The 16,885-nt window shown below is 47.7% G+C and overlaps 7 protein-coding genes across 8 annotated transcripts; 3 read left to right on the top strand and 4 right to left on the bottom strand.

Annotated features, from left to right (window-relative positions):
* The first annotated feature begins 311 nt into the window (after positions 1-311).
* On the top strand, positions 312-2,499 carry H257_14518 (hypothetical protein). Its single transcript, XM_009842357.1, has one exon. The coding sequence runs from the start codon at positions 353-355 to the stop codon at positions 2,357-2,359; it is 2,007 nt and encodes a 668-aa protein (XP_009840659.1). The 5' UTR covers positions 312-352; the 3' UTR covers positions 2,360-2,499.
* Positions 2,500-4,328: 1,829 nt separating this feature from the next.
* H257_14517 (hypothetical protein) lies at positions 4,329-4,911 on the bottom strand (the record flags this gene model as incomplete). Its single annotated transcript, XM_009842356.1, has 3 exons — positions 4,329-4,523; positions 4,582-4,665; positions 4,768-4,911. The coding sequence occupies 3 exons, from the start codon at positions 4,909-4,911 to the stop codon at positions 4,329-4,331; spliced, it is 423 nt and encodes a 140-aa protein (XP_009840658.1).
* Positions 4,912-5,224: 313 nt separating this feature from the next.
* On the top strand, positions 5,225-6,983 carry H257_14516 (hypothetical protein). Its single transcript, XM_009842355.1, has 3 exons — positions 5,225-5,688; positions 5,741-5,911; positions 6,498-6,983. The coding sequence occupies exons 1-3, from the start codon at positions 5,250-5,252 to the stop codon at positions 6,950-6,952; spliced, it is 1,065 nt and encodes a 354-aa protein (XP_009840657.1). The 5' UTR covers positions 5,225-5,249; the 3' UTR covers positions 6,953-6,983.
* Positions 6,984-7,379: 396 nt separating this feature from the next.
* H257_14515 lies at positions 7,380-9,064 on the bottom strand. 2 transcript variants are annotated; one of them, XM_009842354.1, is made up of 7 exons: positions 8,784-9,064; positions 8,488-8,664; positions 8,198-8,427; positions 7,952-8,071; positions 7,799-7,903; positions 7,670-7,744; positions 7,380-7,607 (listed from the first exon to the last, which is right to left on the bottom strand). In XM_009842354.1, exons 1-7 carry the CDS (start codon positions 8,929-8,931, stop codon positions 7,476-7,478), a joined length of 987 nt encoding a protein of 328 aa, XP_009840656.1. In that variant the 5' UTR covers positions 8,932-9,064; the 3' UTR covers positions 7,380-7,475. The 2 variants fall into 2 exon arrangements, with proteins under 2 accessions (XP_009840656.1, XP_009840655.1); XM_009842353.1 differs by having other exon boundaries at positions 7,980-8,071.
* A 551-nt stretch (positions 9,065-9,615) lies between these two features.
* Positions 9,616-10,674, bottom strand: H257_14514 (hypothetical protein). The gene has a single exon (XM_009842352.1). It carries the CDS (start codon positions 10,583-10,585, stop codon positions 9,680-9,682), a length of 906 nt encoding a protein of 301 aa, XP_009840654.1. The 5' UTR covers positions 10,586-10,674; the 3' UTR covers positions 9,616-9,679.
* A 576-nt stretch (positions 10,675-11,250) lies between these two features.
* Positions 11,251-11,834, top strand: H257_14513 (hypothetical protein). Its single transcript, XM_009842351.1, has one exon. The coding sequence runs from the start codon at positions 11,262-11,264 to the stop codon at positions 11,742-11,744; it is 483 nt and encodes a 160-aa protein (XP_009840653.1). The 5' UTR covers positions 11,251-11,261; the 3' UTR covers positions 11,745-11,834.
* Positions 11,835-11,915: 81 nt separating this feature from the next.
* H257_14512 (hypothetical protein) lies at positions 11,916-16,645 on the bottom strand. The gene is made up of 13 exons (XM_009842350.1): positions 16,306-16,645; positions 15,934-16,251; positions 15,354-15,479; positions 15,052-15,279; positions 14,342-14,470; positions 14,197-14,290; positions 13,853-14,041; positions 13,644-13,774; positions 13,434-13,565; positions 13,210-13,359; positions 12,698-12,823; positions 12,446-12,644; positions 11,916-12,144 (listed from the first exon to the last, which is right to left on the bottom strand). The coding sequence occupies exons 1-13, from the start codon at positions 16,627-16,629 to the stop codon at positions 11,948-11,950; spliced, it is 2,343 nt and encodes a 780-aa protein (XP_009840652.1). The 5' UTR covers positions 16,630-16,645; the 3' UTR covers positions 11,916-11,947.
* Between the last annotated feature and the right edge of the window lie 240 nt (positions 16,646-16,885).

Genomic DNA, 16,885 nt, shown 5'->3' with positions numbered 1-16,885 from the left:
ATTGATGTTGTGATACCAAACTATCGAAACCATGTCATCACCGGCTTGACTACGAATTGAGATTTATATAGACGCACTGAGTATTCCAAGTTAGTGTATTTCAAATAACTGTAAGTATTGATACTTACAGTAGCACAAGACGAAGCTTCAACAATTCTGTAACGTTACAGGCAATGTGATAAATGAATACCTTGATGTTGGTTTACTCGACATATCGTCACTTCTTTGTTTCCTTGACTATGTAATGAAGTGTATCCACGGCTAAATGTACTGAAGTACAAGCCTGGCTCAATAAAATGCAATTTGCACTAGCCGTCATCACATTGCGAAATCTTGCACTTCACGAGCAACCATGATCCGAACCTTGTCGTTTGTCTGTCTCGTTATTGCTGCTACCTTTGCTCGGGCGAGGTATCTAATTGGCATAGGCAAGGCCGATATCACGGGTCCGACTGCCGAAGTGGTGTTTGCAGGGTTTGCAGACTCGAACGAAAAGGGCAGCGGCCTCTTGAACAGGCAGTTCGCCCGAGCCTTTGTCGTGCAGGACGACTCGACCAACAGCCGCATCCTTCTAGTCAACTGCGACGCCTTTGCAGTGTTTCAGCTGGTACACACCGAGGTGCTGACGCGATTGCAAACCAAATATGGCTCAATGTACACGGAGCAGAACGTTCTCTTGCATGCCACCCACACCCATGCCACGCCGGGGGGATCCTCCGCCTACTTTCTGTACGATGTGTCCATCTTGGGCTACATTGACGAATCGTTCCGGGCTATAGTGGATGGCATCTTGGCAGCCATTGACGCGGCGCACCGTAGTCTCGCCCCCGGCACTATTCGTTTCAACCAAGGACACCTTCCGGATGGCGGCCGCAATCGATCACCACTTGCGTATGATGCAAACCCAGCCGCCGAGCGCGCTCAATACACCGACGACCGCGACCACACCATGCAAGTGTTGAAGTTCAAGGACGCCAAAACTGGTCGGTTGCGAGGGGTGTGGGCAACCTACCCCGTCCATCCCACAAGTTTGACTGTAAAGAACACGTTGGTGAGCGGGGACAACAAGGGCTACGCCATGTTTCTAGCCGAGTCCCACTACAAGAACAAAGTGGTCGTGGGGCTGGGGATGTCGAATGCGGGAGACGTGAGTCCCAACCGCGTCGACAACGGCAACGGCACGTTTCGTGGCGAAGGGCGGACGCCTATTGAAAGCGCCGAAATCATTGGAACGCGCCAAGCCAACAAACTGTTGGAGTTGCTGGCGAGCCCAAGTGTCAAGTTGGTTGGGTCTGTCGTGGGCAAGTTGTCGTACGTGGACTTCTCCAACGTCACGTTGACCGACGTCGAGCCTTCAGTGGATGCACCGTATGCCCATCGAACATGCCCTGCGGTGCTAGGTCAGAACTTTGGCGCCGGCTCGGAGGACGGACGTGGGCTGGACCAGTTCATGGAAGGCAACTTGAAGGCCAACCCGTTCTTCCAGTTGGTGTCGTTTGCCATCAGGCCCACACCCAAGTGGGTGAAAACCTGCCAGCACAGGAACAAAGTACCGCTGTTGGCGACGGGCCTCATGTCGCCGGTGCCATGGTCTCCAGAGGTATTACCCGTGCAAGTGGTTAAAATCGGACAGATTGCCTTGGCCAGTGTGCCGTTCGAAGTGACGACCATGGCCGGGCGTCGTATTCGCCAGTCGATTATGTCGGCGCTGGGGGGGTCCGTCTCCCAAGTGGCCATTGCCGCAGTGAGCAACGGGTATGCGCAGTACTTGACGACCAAGGAAGAATACTTGGTGCAGCACTACGAAGGCGCGTCCACCCTTTTTGGGCCGAACCAGCTGGTCGCCGTGCAGCAAGAGCTGGCTCGCGTGGCGAAATCTGTGGCCAACCCCTCAATCCCGTTGGCCTCAGGCCCGCGACCGCGCTCTTTCGACCGTTCCAAGCTCGTGACGTTGCAAACGGGAGTCGTGCTGGACACCCATCCCATCGGCTGGCCGTTTGGATCCATCCGTTCGAATGTAAGACAGGCAACCTATCACATCTCAAACACCAGCGTGAAAGCCTCTTTTGTGGGTGCACACCCGAAAAACAACTTTCAACACGTGGCATCGTTCTGTGACGTCGAGAAACTAGACCCAGTCACGAAAGGGTTTGCCACGTACTTGACGGACGCGCACTGGGACGTTCGGTTCCGATGGGCTCGCGTGGGCATCTCCGAAAGCACAAGCGAATGCGAGTGGGTGCTTCGAAGTGCACGGCCAGGCGTGTACAGATTTCGCCATCGTGGGTTTGCCAAGTCGTGGTTTGGTGTGTTGGTCCCGTACGAAGGCGTGTCTGCGTCGTTTGTCGTGGTTGTGTAAGTAATCAAGTGCTCTCAACGGTACTGTACTAGCCGTCAAAGAGTAGAAGCTAGTAATTCTACTTGGCTTCAATGGCCGTACTATGCATGCTTCTCTGCACCGCAACAAATGAAGATATTTACTGTTAAGTTCGATTTCGGACCACTACTGTATTCCAGCTACTATTCTGGAGTCTAGAATACAGTACAGCGTCTATTCGTATAGAATATAGACGCGTTATGGAATTCCCAAGCGCAGACAACGCACCATGTGCTACGAGTACTCGACAGCAATCGTTATATTGGTAGACCGGACAACACTTCTTGCTAACTTAGAGTACTGCCAAATCAATCCAGTCTTGGTCTACAGTAACTTCCCCACCTTGAATATCCCACGATATTGTTATGGCCATTATTGTGTTTACATGGTATCTGGAGCTTGCAAACATAAATAACGGCCGTGTTGTTAGCGTTCGTGTACCACAACCCTTACCATGGTACATCTTTCACGCGTGGCGATGATTCGCAACGCACCGAACTCTAGCGGGTCATTTACCTATGCCAGGCGGGGATGCAGTGGATTTCACTGCCGACGTGACCGCGACCATCGTGATGTACACCGACCCCCCACGTCTCTTAGTTGACCTTGTTCTGGTACACGTAGTCGGACCACTCGTAGCCGTGGCCAAAAATGACACGACGTCGACCTTGTAAATGTCTTCAAATTTGGCCTGGAGGCCACAATATTCATATAATTGTGGATTGCCCTGAAAATTGTCTACAATTTAGGACTTTTCAGGATCCAAAAAGGGTGCCTCAATCAGGAATTATGGCCATTCTCCGAAAAACAAAAAAAGTTGTATTGCAACAATTGGCATTCTACGTTAATTTGTAGACAATTTTATTATCCACATGCGATGAATTTCGCATAATTGAGCTGAAACAGCTCATCATATATGAATAAATCATACCTCTATAAAATGGTGTGCCAATTGTTGACGTATTATTTTAACCTTGGGTGTTGTATGGCTACAAGTACTCGTACAAGATTGGTGCTTTTCCAATTTGGGGCTCAGTGATTGGCTTAGTTTTAGGGTTCGTCTGGTAACCGAAAATATTGCAATATTCAGGCCCAAAGCGCCATTTTAGGGCTAGGTCCAAAACGCCACATTACAAAATGGACCTTTTACCTCCATTTTGAAAATGACATTTTCGTTAATCCCATTTTGCGAGAAAATGGAATATTATTTTTGAAATGTACCCTAACAAATTATGCCCAGTCTATACTATTAATAGCATGAGCCAATCAAAATTCATGTACCTCTTTTTTTTCTACTTTTGGTATAGTGAGTTGCTTAAATATCGCAGAAAAAGAGGTAAAAAAGTAGGAAACTGATAGGCCATTGGATGGGACTATCCAGTCGAATTTTTAAAAACTGTGGTTATGGTGGGGAAATATATATGTTTTTCGAAATATATCTGCCGGATACCATTTGAGATACGAAACACGATATTTCGTAAACCCAGATAGTGCATATAATCTCATAAATTATATCTAAAACCACCTTCAACCAACCAATCATCGCATTAGATGAAGATACTTTAGTGTTAAACAAAGCACACAACCGTTATTCAAGTCACTGTAGTTATTTATTGTTAAGCCAAGAAAATTTTAAACAATAAATTTAACCCTGGTATTGCCAAAAAAGGTGCAAAGCACAATACAGTACGTAGTATTGGTACACTGTACTTCGTAGTTGCACTTCTAGTACGTACTACGTAGTACTATTGATAGTAGTACTCAAACAGTACAGTACTACGTAGTAAGTACTACGTACTTGAAGTAGTAAAAAAGGTTGGAAAAGTATTTAAAATAACGTTAGTACGTAGTAGTCATTTTACGACCTCGTACATTCAAAGGCTCGCGTGGCCATGAAAATTATGCGCAATAGTACATAACGTGTACTCCGGAGAATGTTATACTTTTAAAGTTATTTCAAAGGGGCAACACTGCGCGCATTTAGTGCACCTATGAGGCGTTCGCCGTCGATGCTCATGAGGATCGTGATCTCGCCCGTAAACGTCTTGGCTCGGTAATAGGCCGACAGTACGAGCGATTTGTCGCACACAGCCGTAACGACCGCCGATCGAAAGCGCATGCCTGTTTCAAAGCGCAGGAAAAAGTACTCAGCGAAAACGACTGCACAGGAACGCGACGATGTACTTGATCACCGTAGGTCCTACAAACTGCACCGTGTCGTGGAGAAGTTTGAGCAACTCGGCGACGACAAACGGACCGCCAAGCGACCGTGCGAGCGTCTTCCACATCTGAGGCCGTGGCTTGCGTGCTTCGACGGATCAGTGCTTCTTGAACACGGTCGAACGTGCACGGCACGGTTGGTTGTGTTCAACTGGTACAGATCGTCAAACTCGAGCGGATGCTTGTTGGTGAGATTCCAGCAGCGGCGTGAGCCATGAGAAGAACACGTTGCTCCAGCACCCATCCATGTCCGAACGACACTTGTCCTCCAGTCCACTGACGTAGACTTTCTTGTCGACGAGGAGCCCGCTCATTCGCCTTCACAGAAGCCATAGTGTACTTATATACTATCCGACAAATCCAACACTGTGACACGGTTTCACAGTTTCATGCCAGGAGCGGCGAATCAAATCGCTCGAAAGAATAGAACGTAAGAGTCTGATTGGATGATTTCTTTTTACTGTATTGCTGCCACGTATTTTGTAATTTCACAATTTACCAAATGCCGTTTCGCAAAAACGTGCAAAAGTTCCAAATACGTATCCGGATAATGTTATCCGTAGATTCCACGCTTCTGACGACGGCGGACCAATCAGCGCCAAGGAGCCTATGCTGCACATGGGTATTATAACGTTCATTGCCTTGAGCAATCATGCATGGAACTTCAAATGGCGCGTTGGGGTCGTTTGCCGCAGCGCTGAAGGACATCCATGATGCGCAGGCGCATGAGCAACGTTACATGAGGGATCAGCATGCACGGTACCTTGAACAGGTGCGAGAGGCGCAACAAGTTGAGCTCAAGAGTCTCGCTGACAAGCACGCGAGTCAGCTCGCAGCATTTTTCGAAGACGTTCAGCGCAGCACCGCCCAGATCGACGTGGAAGCTGGTGCGTTGATGGAGAAGAAGCGGCAATGGGAAATGGTCGAACAACGTGTGCACGAAGCAGTGGAGAAACTGTCCCATTCCGTGATCAAGCTCAACGTGGGCGGCCGCATCTTTGCTATCCCCAAGGAGACCTTGCTCAAGTTCGAAGGGAGTTACTTCCACGCGATGTTGTCGCAAAACAACTGGAAACCAGACTTGGACAACGGTATGCATATTCGATATCTCGTTGATATGTCGATCATGTCGCCGTCGCGTAGATGCGTACTTCATCGACGCCGATCCGACCTTGTTCGAGTACGTGATGGCCTACTTACGGGAAGGCGATTTGAGCTGCGAAGGACTGCCACCCCTGAAGAAGCAGCGTCTCATGAAGACCCTCGACTACCTCAACTTGGAAGTGCTCGAATGGGATGCCAGTGCATCCGTGGGTACGTTCACACACATATATATATATATATATTTCGTGGCCCCATACAAATATTATGCATATATTTGTGTTTCTAAAAATCTATCTAGGCTTCAAACATATATCCAAGTGGATGTATATTGTGTCCTTTGATCCGAAATGTGTTGATTATTCCCCAACTCTATCGATGCATTAAACTATGCATTTCAAATATCACACACTAATTGCCGTCACACACTCATTCAACAAACTGAAATCGTGTGATGTGGTGCTTGGTATCACACTAATTAAAGTCACACACGAATTCGACGTGGATGCTGATATTGTGCTTTTGAGTGAAATTTCGTGTTGTGGTTTCTCGTTGAAATTTAAATCGATTTGATTGGCTAACTCAGATGAGCTCAAAAAAAATTAGCCAATCAAAACCTTCTCAATGAAATTCAACAACCAATCAGATCGATTGTGGATCGGTTTGGTCGGCGCGATTATTCGATTGCGCCCCGTCCCCAAATTTGTATCAAATCGACAATATGTCGAGCCGATCTGATTGGCTCGTATTCCCCCATTTTCCAGAGTAAACACCACAATCACCACAACATTTGGCGTAGGGATCACAGACGGTACGATATTGATTTCCGAAGACAAGCGCACAGTGAGTTTTGCGCTGTCGATTGCCGACGAAAGTGGGTTCATTCAAGCAAATCGACCCGTCGACCGCGTGTCCATCCAACTCGTGAGTCGCGGCAACACCCTGAACGATATGCCGCTCACGTACATTGGCTTGGAAGCGTTCCAGCGCGACGGCGACGTCGACTCGGTTGTATCGTACAACATTTGCTCGGGCGAAGTGAGCAGAGGCCACCTCTGTGAAGACATTCCGCGCGGTCAGACGTTTGTGGACGGTGATATCCTCACGATTGTATACAATCGCCAAGACAAGACCATCCATTTTGCCAAAAATGGACTCGATATGGGCATCTGCCTCGAAGATGTGCCCGAAAAAAAGTATTATCCGTACGTCGACACCAACTGCGACGGCATTTGCCTGTCACTGGCGAGCTAAACCATGACATATATATATAATATATATATATGTATATAATATGGGAGATCGATTCAAAGACAGGTGTTGATTATTATCTGTGACATAATTCCCATTGAAAAACACGATAATGTGTCGCCAAACACTTCCAGAACAAAGTGCATGTTGTGCTTCTTCACGAAGACGACTAACGTTAGTCTTCATACTTGATCGTGAAAGGGGATTCCGGTGGTATTAATATTAATACTACAACTACTTATTACTTGTAAAGGCAATATAGGATCAATTACTTCATCCATAGCTATAATATATATATATTAAAGGCTAGGCCATAGTATTATACTGTCTGTATCCACATATGTAGCTGCGAGGGACCATGTATTTCGTGGCCATTGGACATTCCATAACACTACAGTACTATCGTTATATTGCGCGCCATCGATTGTTTCCTTGATTTCATGTACTGATATATATATATATAATATCGATTGACAGGTACTTGTACGATCAAGTCATTGCATGGACATTTGGCATTTGATTTGTACTACTTTCGCTGTCGGACGTATTGGTCGTACAATGCGACGTTTGTCGCAAGTCTGGATTCGAGGGGGCCCAAGAGGCGCTTGAATGTGTTGCGGTCCACAACTAGCACGGTAGTGTCTCTGGCAGCAGTGACCTTATACACCAATGATTCTGCCTCAGTATAAACATCGTACAGAACAGCAACAAGGTGCGTACCGTGGCTTGCCGAACTTCGTCGCTCAGGAGCGCAATCTCTCCAAAGTAATCGCCGCTGCCCAGTCGTCTCGACACCTTGTTTTTCGTTCCCATGAGTTCATGAACATAAGGATCGAGCGATGCTCGCACCTCTTCGCCATGCTTGGTGCACGTGACCTCGCCGTCGGAAACAATGTAAAAGTCGTTGCTTTGGCTGCCTTCTTCCAGAATCGGCTGGCCTTGTTCGTAAAACACCTACGAAACCATACTTTGTCAAGACATTATATGTTGTTGACTGCGTACAGGTCGCAATGCATCGACCAAAGTCAACCGTTCGTATTTTGTCAATTCGGACAGGATCGGCACTTCGTCCACAAACTCTTCGTACAATTTCCGCTGCTTGATCGTGGTGTCCATCAGTACCTACATCCACCATCATCCTGATAACCATCGTAGCTACGTCATCCATATCCTAACTACTCCTACTGTTAATAGCTACATTGTCGACCCTAGCTAGTACTACTAGCTACTAGCTACTAGCTGTCGTACCTTTTTAAAGGTGACGCGGTCGACGCCCCATGCCACGACGTCGGGCGTCGTCACTTTGACCGTGGCGGCGCGCGGGGAATCGTACAAAAGCGCCAATTCGCCGCAAAAGTTGGCGGTCGTGTCGGCCTCGACGCCGCCCACGCGTTGTCCGTGGATGAACACGTCGGCGGCGCCCGAGGCCAGCACAAAGAACTGGTCCCCTTCGTCTCCTTGATGGATCAGCACCTCGCCTGCATATAGATACTATCCGGTTAGAATGAAATGGTTGGACCCATAGACGCCAGTTGTACCGTGCTCAAAGTGGAACCTCTGCATGGCGTCAACCATGACGGTCATGGCCTGTTCGTCCAAGTTGGAAAAGAGGCAGTTGTGTCGAATGGCTCGGCGGATGTCGGCGCGGTCGCTCGCACTCTTGGGGTACTGCGGCGGCACCCATCCCCGCTCCAAGCGCAGGGGGGTGGCCATCACTACAGGCAACGCATCGCAACAGTCGCACAGTCAGTATACATATATGTCGCCCACTTGATGCATATATATATATATGTATGTATATCCGAGGAAGGTGAAAGATGGAGAGCAAGCGCACCAGTGTGGCGCCGGGAAGTGAGGCGAGAGCCGCGGGGGCCGCGGGAGGCCGAGTCGCTGTCGCTGCCGTCGTCGCTGGTATGGTCCGACGAATTGCCAACGTCCATGTCGTCGTCCCCACACTTGGATTCGCGATCGATCGATGGCATGACAGTATTCGAATGGCAACAATCTGACTCGATATTATTCAGTTGAAAGTCTGGGCGGCGGTGGGCTAATTATAGCGTCGTGAGACAGCTCAATCGCTCGCTGCTGGTGCAGATGTGTGTGTTCTGATCGGCGTCGTGAAGGAGTTGAAACCGAAGACTTCATTGGTTTGGTGCATGCAAAGTGTGTGTCCAAACAAGGATCGACTGTAATCGACTGTACTGTACTGTACAGTGTACCGCCGGTAGCTACTGCACGCACAGTTGGATTGTTTGATGTGAGCCTCGCATAAGCGACCACCAGATGACAGACGACCAATGGCTCGTCCTCATCACTCGAGTCTTTAGCAGTAATCAAGTCGCATTGCTCGAGTCTTTAGCAGTAATCAAGTCGCATTGCATGAGGATTTCAGTGATGGAATTCCACGGCTGGGCTGGCAAAGTGCCGATTGTGTCGTTGTGCACAGTGTACTCCACGTACTTCTCCATGCTACAGAGAACGATGTACGCTACCGATCGACAGACTCAACGTGTACATACAGGTCAGCATAGAATGATTCTAGAGTTTACGTTATGATGACCATACTACTGTATGTAGTACATACACTGTACCCGGATTACGACAGTCCAGCGTCAAAGGAGTACCTAGTTAGTAGTACTGCTATGTAGTCTTAACACCCCAAGTCGTCCACAGATCAAAACTGTTTATATTAATATACCGACACCACAGTTCTGTTGATAAATAGATGGGCTAGAAATGCCAGATTGTGTCGTCTACTGTGACTTTGTCCAAAAGAAAGCTGCCCAAGCTGTCATTCGACCCGAGCTCGTCGTGCAGCAGACTGTGTCCTGACCACGGCAGCGGGTCGATCCCGCATTGCGACTTGAGGTCTTCCATGATCTCCCATTCCATCTGGCTCATGCACGGCATGTATTGCTCGACCGCGCATTCAATCGCCATGGGGCTTTCGACCTTCATCGTGACCGAGTGCTTCTGCTCCCGGGGCAATGGCGTCGGCGGAGTGGAAGGGACGACGACGATCGTGGATGAAATGACCTGGCCAACTGAGCTGGCAAACGCGACCAAGTGCGTGAGCCAAAATTCCGTCTCCGCTTCCCGCATCGAGTCCATGGCACGGCCGCTTTGGAGCTTGAGCTGCCAGTAGAAGGCATCGCGCAGGGTGGACAGCTGCTTCTGCCGTTGGACGTGACGCTTGTACGTGGCTCCCGTGGGGGTCGCATGGTACGCGTACCTTTGTTTTCCGAGGGTATTCTGCCGTTTGAATTTCTTGGTAATGCGCATGGGGTTGCAGTTCAGCAGCATCGCCAGTGTTTGACGCAGGTGCATGCCAGGTTTCAACGGCAAACTGCCTTCCTTGAACAGGTCCAGGAGCAACATGCAGTATTCGCGTTCGACTTCGTCCCAGTTGCGGCGGCAACTCATGGTGGGCGACGTGGGGGAGGTCGGCATGCGGCGGCAGCGACCGACGAGTGCAATGGAATCGCACGGAGTCTGGCATACTTCGCACGTGCGCAGTGGCCATTCAAAGACACACCGCGAGTGGAACGCGTGACCGCATCCTTCCAAGAGAATAATGGCGTCCATGCCTTTGCAGACGACACATCGGCGGGACAAGGTCATGGGTTGCTGGTTCATGGAAGTCCCGCGGAAGATCAAAAGTGAGAATGGTCACCAATGACCATTCTTCCAAGATCGATCGATGATCATTGCTTGTTGCACTGTTCGAAATTCATTCTCCAGCAACAGTGGCATGGCACGTACCATCACTCTCGCGACACTGGCTTGTTTGGTTTTCCACTCATAGTCGCGTTTGATTGGCTAAAACTCCACCCATGTCATACTTCGTCCAGAACATGGCGCATGTATGCACGTCCAATAGGTAGTAGATAGGTAGATATGCTTGCATGACTATCTATCTACCCCCGCCCGCCGTCATATGCAAGTTTACCTGCGTAGGAATATTCAAACATCATGGAATGAAAGGTGGCTCCCGTGGTCGTCGACCAGAATTGGTGTGCTCTCGTGTTTGTGTGCTTGGTGTTGGCATTGATGTACTACGAGTACGTAGCAGTGGCGAACCCAAACACTTAAGGGTTGGACATACACATTCGACACTTGGAGGTCATAGTATGGTTTGAATTGCAAGCACCCAGTGCCATGATGCAGATATCCCATCGGATTCATATGAGTGTGCTGCTGCCCCATGACAACTTTGCAATATTCTTTCCAGTTGCAACGGTTACAGTCGCATGGACTTTCCGCCAATGAATTCTCAGAGTTTTCCAATCGACCAATCACGTGCGAGTATTAAATGTCAAGATCGATCGAGGTGGCAAAGTGGGTTAACGGGACGATGGTGGAGGAACCGACGCGTTCAACGGTGGCACTGACAATTGCACAACAGGTACACCACCGCATCGCCACGCTTTTGGCGGACCACCACGTGCCTCGCAAGCCTGCCCACAGCATCGTCCCACCGCCCCCTCGTCGGTCAGCTCATCAGATCCTCCAGTCCCTCCATCGACGTCGCACCCGTCAACACGTTGGACAAATCAATCGTGTCATGGCCCAAATGCAAGCCCATATCAACCGCGACGAAGCGATCAAGCATTCGTTTGTGCCTGCTTGTCAGGAATGCGCCATTTGTCTCGAAGACATGGCTCTAACCAGCCGCATCACCGTGCGCCGCCTGCCCTGTGGACATACGTTCCATACCCACTGCATCAAGGCCTGGTCTGTCTACCAATGCACATGTCCGTACGACCGACGCCCCTTTGTCCGTCTTGCCAGTTGACGGTCTCAGCCCCAGCATGATGCTACGTTTAACCCTGACAATGTAATGCCGTGATTTCCCTGTATGTACTTAAACAAGCTACAATTTTTCAACGATGTTGGTAGCACTGACAATACCAGTGTACGATTGCAACACTCTCGAATAAACACCCAACACGGTAGTATTCTTGGTTGCTAGATAGAATGTACTGGTTGAATTCATCGTTATATGCCACATAACCGCCGGTATAAAACCATCTTATCGAGAGTCTGGTCCTCGTCCCCATCTGCCATTTCGGCTGGCGTCACCCTGACTTGCTTCATATACGTGTCCGTGACTACCCAAATGATCTCATCTCGCTCCATCAAGCCATCACCGCCGCCGCCGCTGTCGTCGTCGTCACTTGTGTCCAAGTAAAAACCTACCCCCAACCGGTTGGATCACCAACATATATATATATTGTAGTGTTTATATTATCAAATATTGTAAACTGGAGCGCGACATGAAGAATGAAAATGTACAGAAGAATCATCATCGGGAGAACGATTGAGCCAATCCGATTGCAGGAAATCATCACCGTCAAATTAGTGTGTGACTTCAAATAGTGTGATACCCATATACATACAAGATAAAGTTTCAAACAATCGATATGTAGATTTGGTAAAGAATCAGCACAAGCGTCCAACTTGTTCGTCCCATGTGTCCGATCTGTTTCTTATTACCTCGTTCTTGGTGGTTTTGGTTATAAGAAGGGGGTTTGGGTGGTTGTGGTGGTCGAGTAGAGGGGAGTTCTATTTGTAGCCCTAGGTCCTTGTAGCACTGGGGAAGGTTCTCGGCAGAGTACTCGCGTCCATTGGCACTTTTGCAGATCCAGCACTGGCGTATGGTTAACACCATGGGCTGGTCTGGTTTGAGTTTGGCCTGCATCATTGTAATCATTAATTTTGTGTGATTAATATTATATAATATCCAACCTGCTTCTCCTTGGACACGACCAATGCACTGCATGCTTTGCACTTGAGCGCGACCACGTTGTGCTGTTCTGCCAACGTGTCGTGCAACGTCCGCGCCAAAGTCGATGCCGTTGCCATATCGGCCATCTAGTTGCAGCTTATCCATTACACATTCAATTGGTCAAAAAGATATATAAAATACCTACAATAGCTTTAGTTCGTATGAATTCGAATAAAAATAGAATTGTCAAATCGATTCGAAACTGTCGTGTGAGAATGAATTCAAGAAACGCCAAAGCCAATCAAATCACGTTGTTCGAGTGAATTTCTGCCAATCCAAAGAACTGATTCAGATCATACTCTCCCTCCTGGGCAAAGTCGGATATTATATACTAATCATTGTGAAGTTTGCACCAGCTTAAATAGAGTCAAATGATATTGGTTAATTGACTACAAGGTGAGTGGTGGCTGTACTACATATCGAATCGCCATTCAACGACATCATCGACGAACCTGTCTGTGCCCGTACATACCTTGTAAGCGACAGTCGGTCGATGGCGGAATCCCAATTGAATCGTCGTACTGGCATCGTGAAGCGGAGGTAACACGGCCATGCACAACAAGTGCGCACGATGGCGCTGTATGACTCCCCCGCCCGGCAGATATTCCATCAACTTGGTCGGCTATACAAACACATCAATACAATATGATATATAAATAAATAAATAGTCATATATAGAGATATATAATTATATACCGTGATGTGGACAAGACCAGTCAAGCCTTGGCGACTCAACGGCAAGTCCAGGTTGTCGGCTTGTTCCATCGACAGAAAAATCGTCACGACCATACCTGGAGTCGTGGGGGGCATCACATGGTCGAATGTATCCTAACATACCGTACTTAGTACATGGAAAAAATAAATATACACCGAAAAATATATATGATATATATATATTTCTTTTACCGATGGAACAAGACAGTCGTCGTGTGGCGTGTCGGGCGATTCTTCCGCCGCCAAATCCCGAAGGAATTCGTCCACGTGGTACGATGCTGCCCGGACTTTCGACGATGCTGGAGACATGGGCCCTTCAGAATCTGCGAAAATAGAATATTATTTCAATCATTCGTGACCCCATGATAGAAAAAATAAATATATATATATCGCGGCCTGACCCGAAGCAACACTTCGACGATCCACGCTCGACGCCGCGCTCGCTTCACTAAATGCCGCGCTTTGCGTTCTAGTCCGTCGGATGATCATGGGCAGATATGGAGGTCGCGGGTCGAGAATCTGGACCACACGAGCTTGCAGTTGATTCGTTTTGGGGGGTAACCGGGGGTACGCCAGGGGGTCTGCAGTGCCTACGCCAAGATATATATTATATATATATATATACTGATTTATTGATATATATATATATAAATTTATTGATATATATATATATATTAATTTATTGATATATATATATTAATTTATTAATATATATATTGATTTATCGATATATATATATTCGTACGTTTGTTATGCCGGGAGAACCGCATGCTGTCGAGTTCTGTCCATGTCCAAGGCAGGTCGTCTAATTCAATGGCATGGCCCACGTAAAACAACACCTACCACACTTATACTTGGGCACATTCGTTGGGACGTTAAAAGTCGTGTACTTGTCGACGGTAGTCGGGGAAGCCAGCGAGCGGATTTCCTCGTAGCTTTAACGTTTGCAATTCTCTAACTTGACTGAGGCCGCTGACTTCGGCTAAATCGTCAAGCGCATTGAACGACATGTCCAGGTGCTATACATTGATATTATATATATATATATATACATGGGTGGTTATGGTCAGGACTTTTTTAAAAGAGAGATGATATTGTGGATTCGGTACGAATTTCCAGACCCCGTCGAATAATCGAATATCTCACGCCGATCCGAATCACGAATTGACGCTATTGGCTAATATCCAATATTTTGAGTGGATTTGATTGGCTTGAAAGGACAAGTATATTCAAGCCAATCAGAACTTCAGCGTGATTCAATATTGATTCGCCAAAAACCAGGCGAATTTTGCAAGTTTATAGCGAAAATCACAATATATGTTTACTCAAACCTAACAATTCATTGATAGTAGAGGGTTCGCTGTGTATGGATACTTCGCGAATGTGTTCATGCATCACACACACACATATATATGGACCAAATACACTACTACTATATGGTGCTCAAAGATCATTGGTCGAAATTCGTGAGCAGTATCATTTGATTGGCTTAAACACTCACGAATCTGAAGTACTCAATGATTCTTGGAGCAATGTGATTGGCTAAACCTGGTGCATTTGATTTCTCATAACAAGATACATCGATGCATCAAAATCATACTTGAAGGTGAGGCAAGTAGGCCCACGGCAGGGTTTGTAGCGTGTCGAACGCGTTGTGGTCGAGTTTGAGCCACGTTAGCTTTGAAAACGACTGGGAAAGGGTGACACATTTGAGTCGATTGTGGCTCAATGTCACGAGTTGCAATGTCGATGGGGCTGGAAGGTCATGCAATGCACTGAGGCGATTGTGGGAGCAATCCAGTTGCTCAAGCACTGGCACTTGCCGCATCTACGAGTTTCCCAGTCAGTCGATATATATATATATATATATATTGCCCAGCAACGAGCTCAAGAACACGGTACTTCGTCGGGAAACCACTCGCGAAGGTCGCAGTGGACGAGTTTCAAATTCGTCAGCGATGTCCAAGCCGTCGAGTGTCTCAGCACCACCAGCGGCGACTGCATCACGCATTCTGTTAATTGCAATACCTAAAATCACAAGAGATTATTCTGGCCAATTTTTGCCAATAATATATATATATATATATATATATTGTCAAGTCGATTCGAAAAATTGGAGATATGGGGTGCTAAATCGAATATGAGCAGCACCGAATCGGCAGACCAATCGATTGACCAAGCAAAACCCAGAACACGCTTTTTAACTGATATATTTAAAATAAAGAATAAAAATGTCTATTTAAAATATAAAATTATTAATAATTCGAATCAACTGGCCAATCAATTATCCACTCTTCGACCAAATTCAACATCGAATTAGTGTGTGAATTAAATTAGTGTGACACTGGACGATGGTTACATACAAAAGTTAGTACAAAGATGATCAATCGATAGATTTGGCAAAGAATCAACACAAAAGTCCAAATTTGGGATAAAAGGACACTATATATATATTAGGAACGATATATATATATTTACATACCTCCAATTGCGCTACAAAGCACGCCAGTTGGTCCAACGCGGTGACTGGCAGCCGATTCAACTCGATACGTTTCAAGCTGGGAAAGATATTGAAATACACAACAGCCATTGACAACGATGGTTGTTCGTGTGTTCCTGTCACTTTAACACAGGTGGTCTCGGTCAACAACGTCGACAGCTTCAGCACGTCCAGATGCCCCACTGGCACGAGGGCGTCGTCGTTGAAGATGTCGCGCTTCCGTGGAGATACCACGCGGAGGAACGACTGCGTGTGTGCCGACTCTCGAATGGTCCATCCATCAACACGCCCGCTGTTGTCCTAATGCGACTCCCATTAGGATGCTCCGACATGATGAGGACGGAGTGGTATTACAGTCGCTCGTTTTGGACACAACGTCGCGTGCAGCCGATCGTTCAGGTACGCTATCGCGATGGGACTCAATGCCAACTTGACCACGCCCTGCTTGAGCACACTGGCGTTCTTTTGCAGGGTCTCCTGCAGGAGTTTTAGGAACGACCCGTCCCCGTAGAACCGGTCGAAATCGATGGCTGCTTTGGTAGGCGAAAGATTGGTGGAAGAAGGATGCATTCTGGACATGCGATCGCTTGAATCAGGGGTGGATCCATATAGGTGGCTGTCGTCTGCGTCGGTGGGAGTGCCAGCGATGTCGACGCGGTTCGTCGACGAGCTGTCCATGACTTTAGGACGTCGAAATTACCGGAGCATTTTCATTGGTTCAATAGTTTTCCCTCGCCCAATCATATTGCACACTTCGGCATCCAATTGAGAGAAGATCGCCTTGACTGAGATCGACAATAATGCGAAAGCCGCCGCCACATCCATGTGATTGCATGCTGCTGGGGCTACGTATGTCGCTCTGTGGAGTCTACTCACTATGTGCACCGTCGTATGATGATCTACGCTGGAAACGTCCGGTAGAGCCACCTCAGTT

This window comes from Aphanomyces astaci (assembly GCF_000520075.1).
Source record: "Aphanomyces astaci strain APO3 unplaced genomic scaffold supercont1.58, whole genome shotgun sequence".
Classification (NCBI taxonomy): domain Eukaryota; phylum Oomycota; class Saprolegniomycetes; order Saprolegniales; family Verrucalvaceae; genus Aphanomyces; species Aphanomyces astaci.
This window is presented reverse-complemented; position numbering and strand designations above follow the sequence as displayed.

Bases quoted from the DNA above. Each gene is read 5' to 3' on its own strand.
- H257_14512 (XM_009842350.1), bottom strand. From the start codon at position 16,629: ATGGACAGCTCGTCGACGAACCGCGTCGACATCGCTGGCACTCCCACC. The intron at 13,566-13,643 runs GTAAAAGAAATA...ACGGTATGTTAG, and splicing joins ACGACTGTCTTGTTCCATCG to GATACATTCGACCATGTGAT. The intron at 12,145-12,445 runs GTAATAAGAAAC...GGTTGGGGGTAG, and splicing joins CCAAAACCACCAAGAACGAG to GTTTTTACTTGGACACAAGT.
- H257_14514 (XM_009842352.1), bottom strand. From the start codon at position 10,585: ATGAACCAGCAACCCATGACCTTGTCCCGCCGATGTGTCGTCTGCAAA.
- H257_14516 (XM_009842355.1), top strand. From the start codon at position 5,250: ATGCATGGAACTTCAAATGGCGCGTTGGGGTCGTTTGCCGCAGCGCTG. The intron at 5,689-5,740 runs GTATGCATATTC...GCCGTCGCGTAG, and splicing joins GAAACCAGACTTGGACAACG to ATGCGTACTTCATCGACGCC. The intron at 5,912-6,497 runs GTACGTTCACAC...CATTTGGCGTAG, and splicing joins GGATGCCAGTGCATCCGTGG to GGATCACAGACGGTACGATA.
- H257_14518 (XM_009842357.1), top strand. From the start codon at position 353: ATGATCCGAACCTTGTCGTTTGTCTGTCTCGTTATTGCTGCTACCTTT.
- H257_14515 (XM_009842354.1), bottom strand. From the start codon at position 8,931: ATGCCATCGATCGATCGCGAATCCAAGTGTGGGGACGACGACATGGAC. The intron at 8,072-8,197 runs GTACGACAGCTA...TGGTGGATGTAG, and splicing joins ACCGCGTCACCTTTAAAAAG to GTACTGATGGACACCACGAT. The intron at 7,904-7,951 runs GTACGCAGTCAA...ATGGTTTCGTAG, and splicing joins TGGTCGATGCATTGCGACCT to GTGTTTTACGAACAAGGCCA.
- H257_14513 (XM_009842351.1), top strand. From the start codon at position 11,262: ATGTCAAGATCGATCGAGGTGGCAAAGTGGGTTAACGGGACGATGGTG.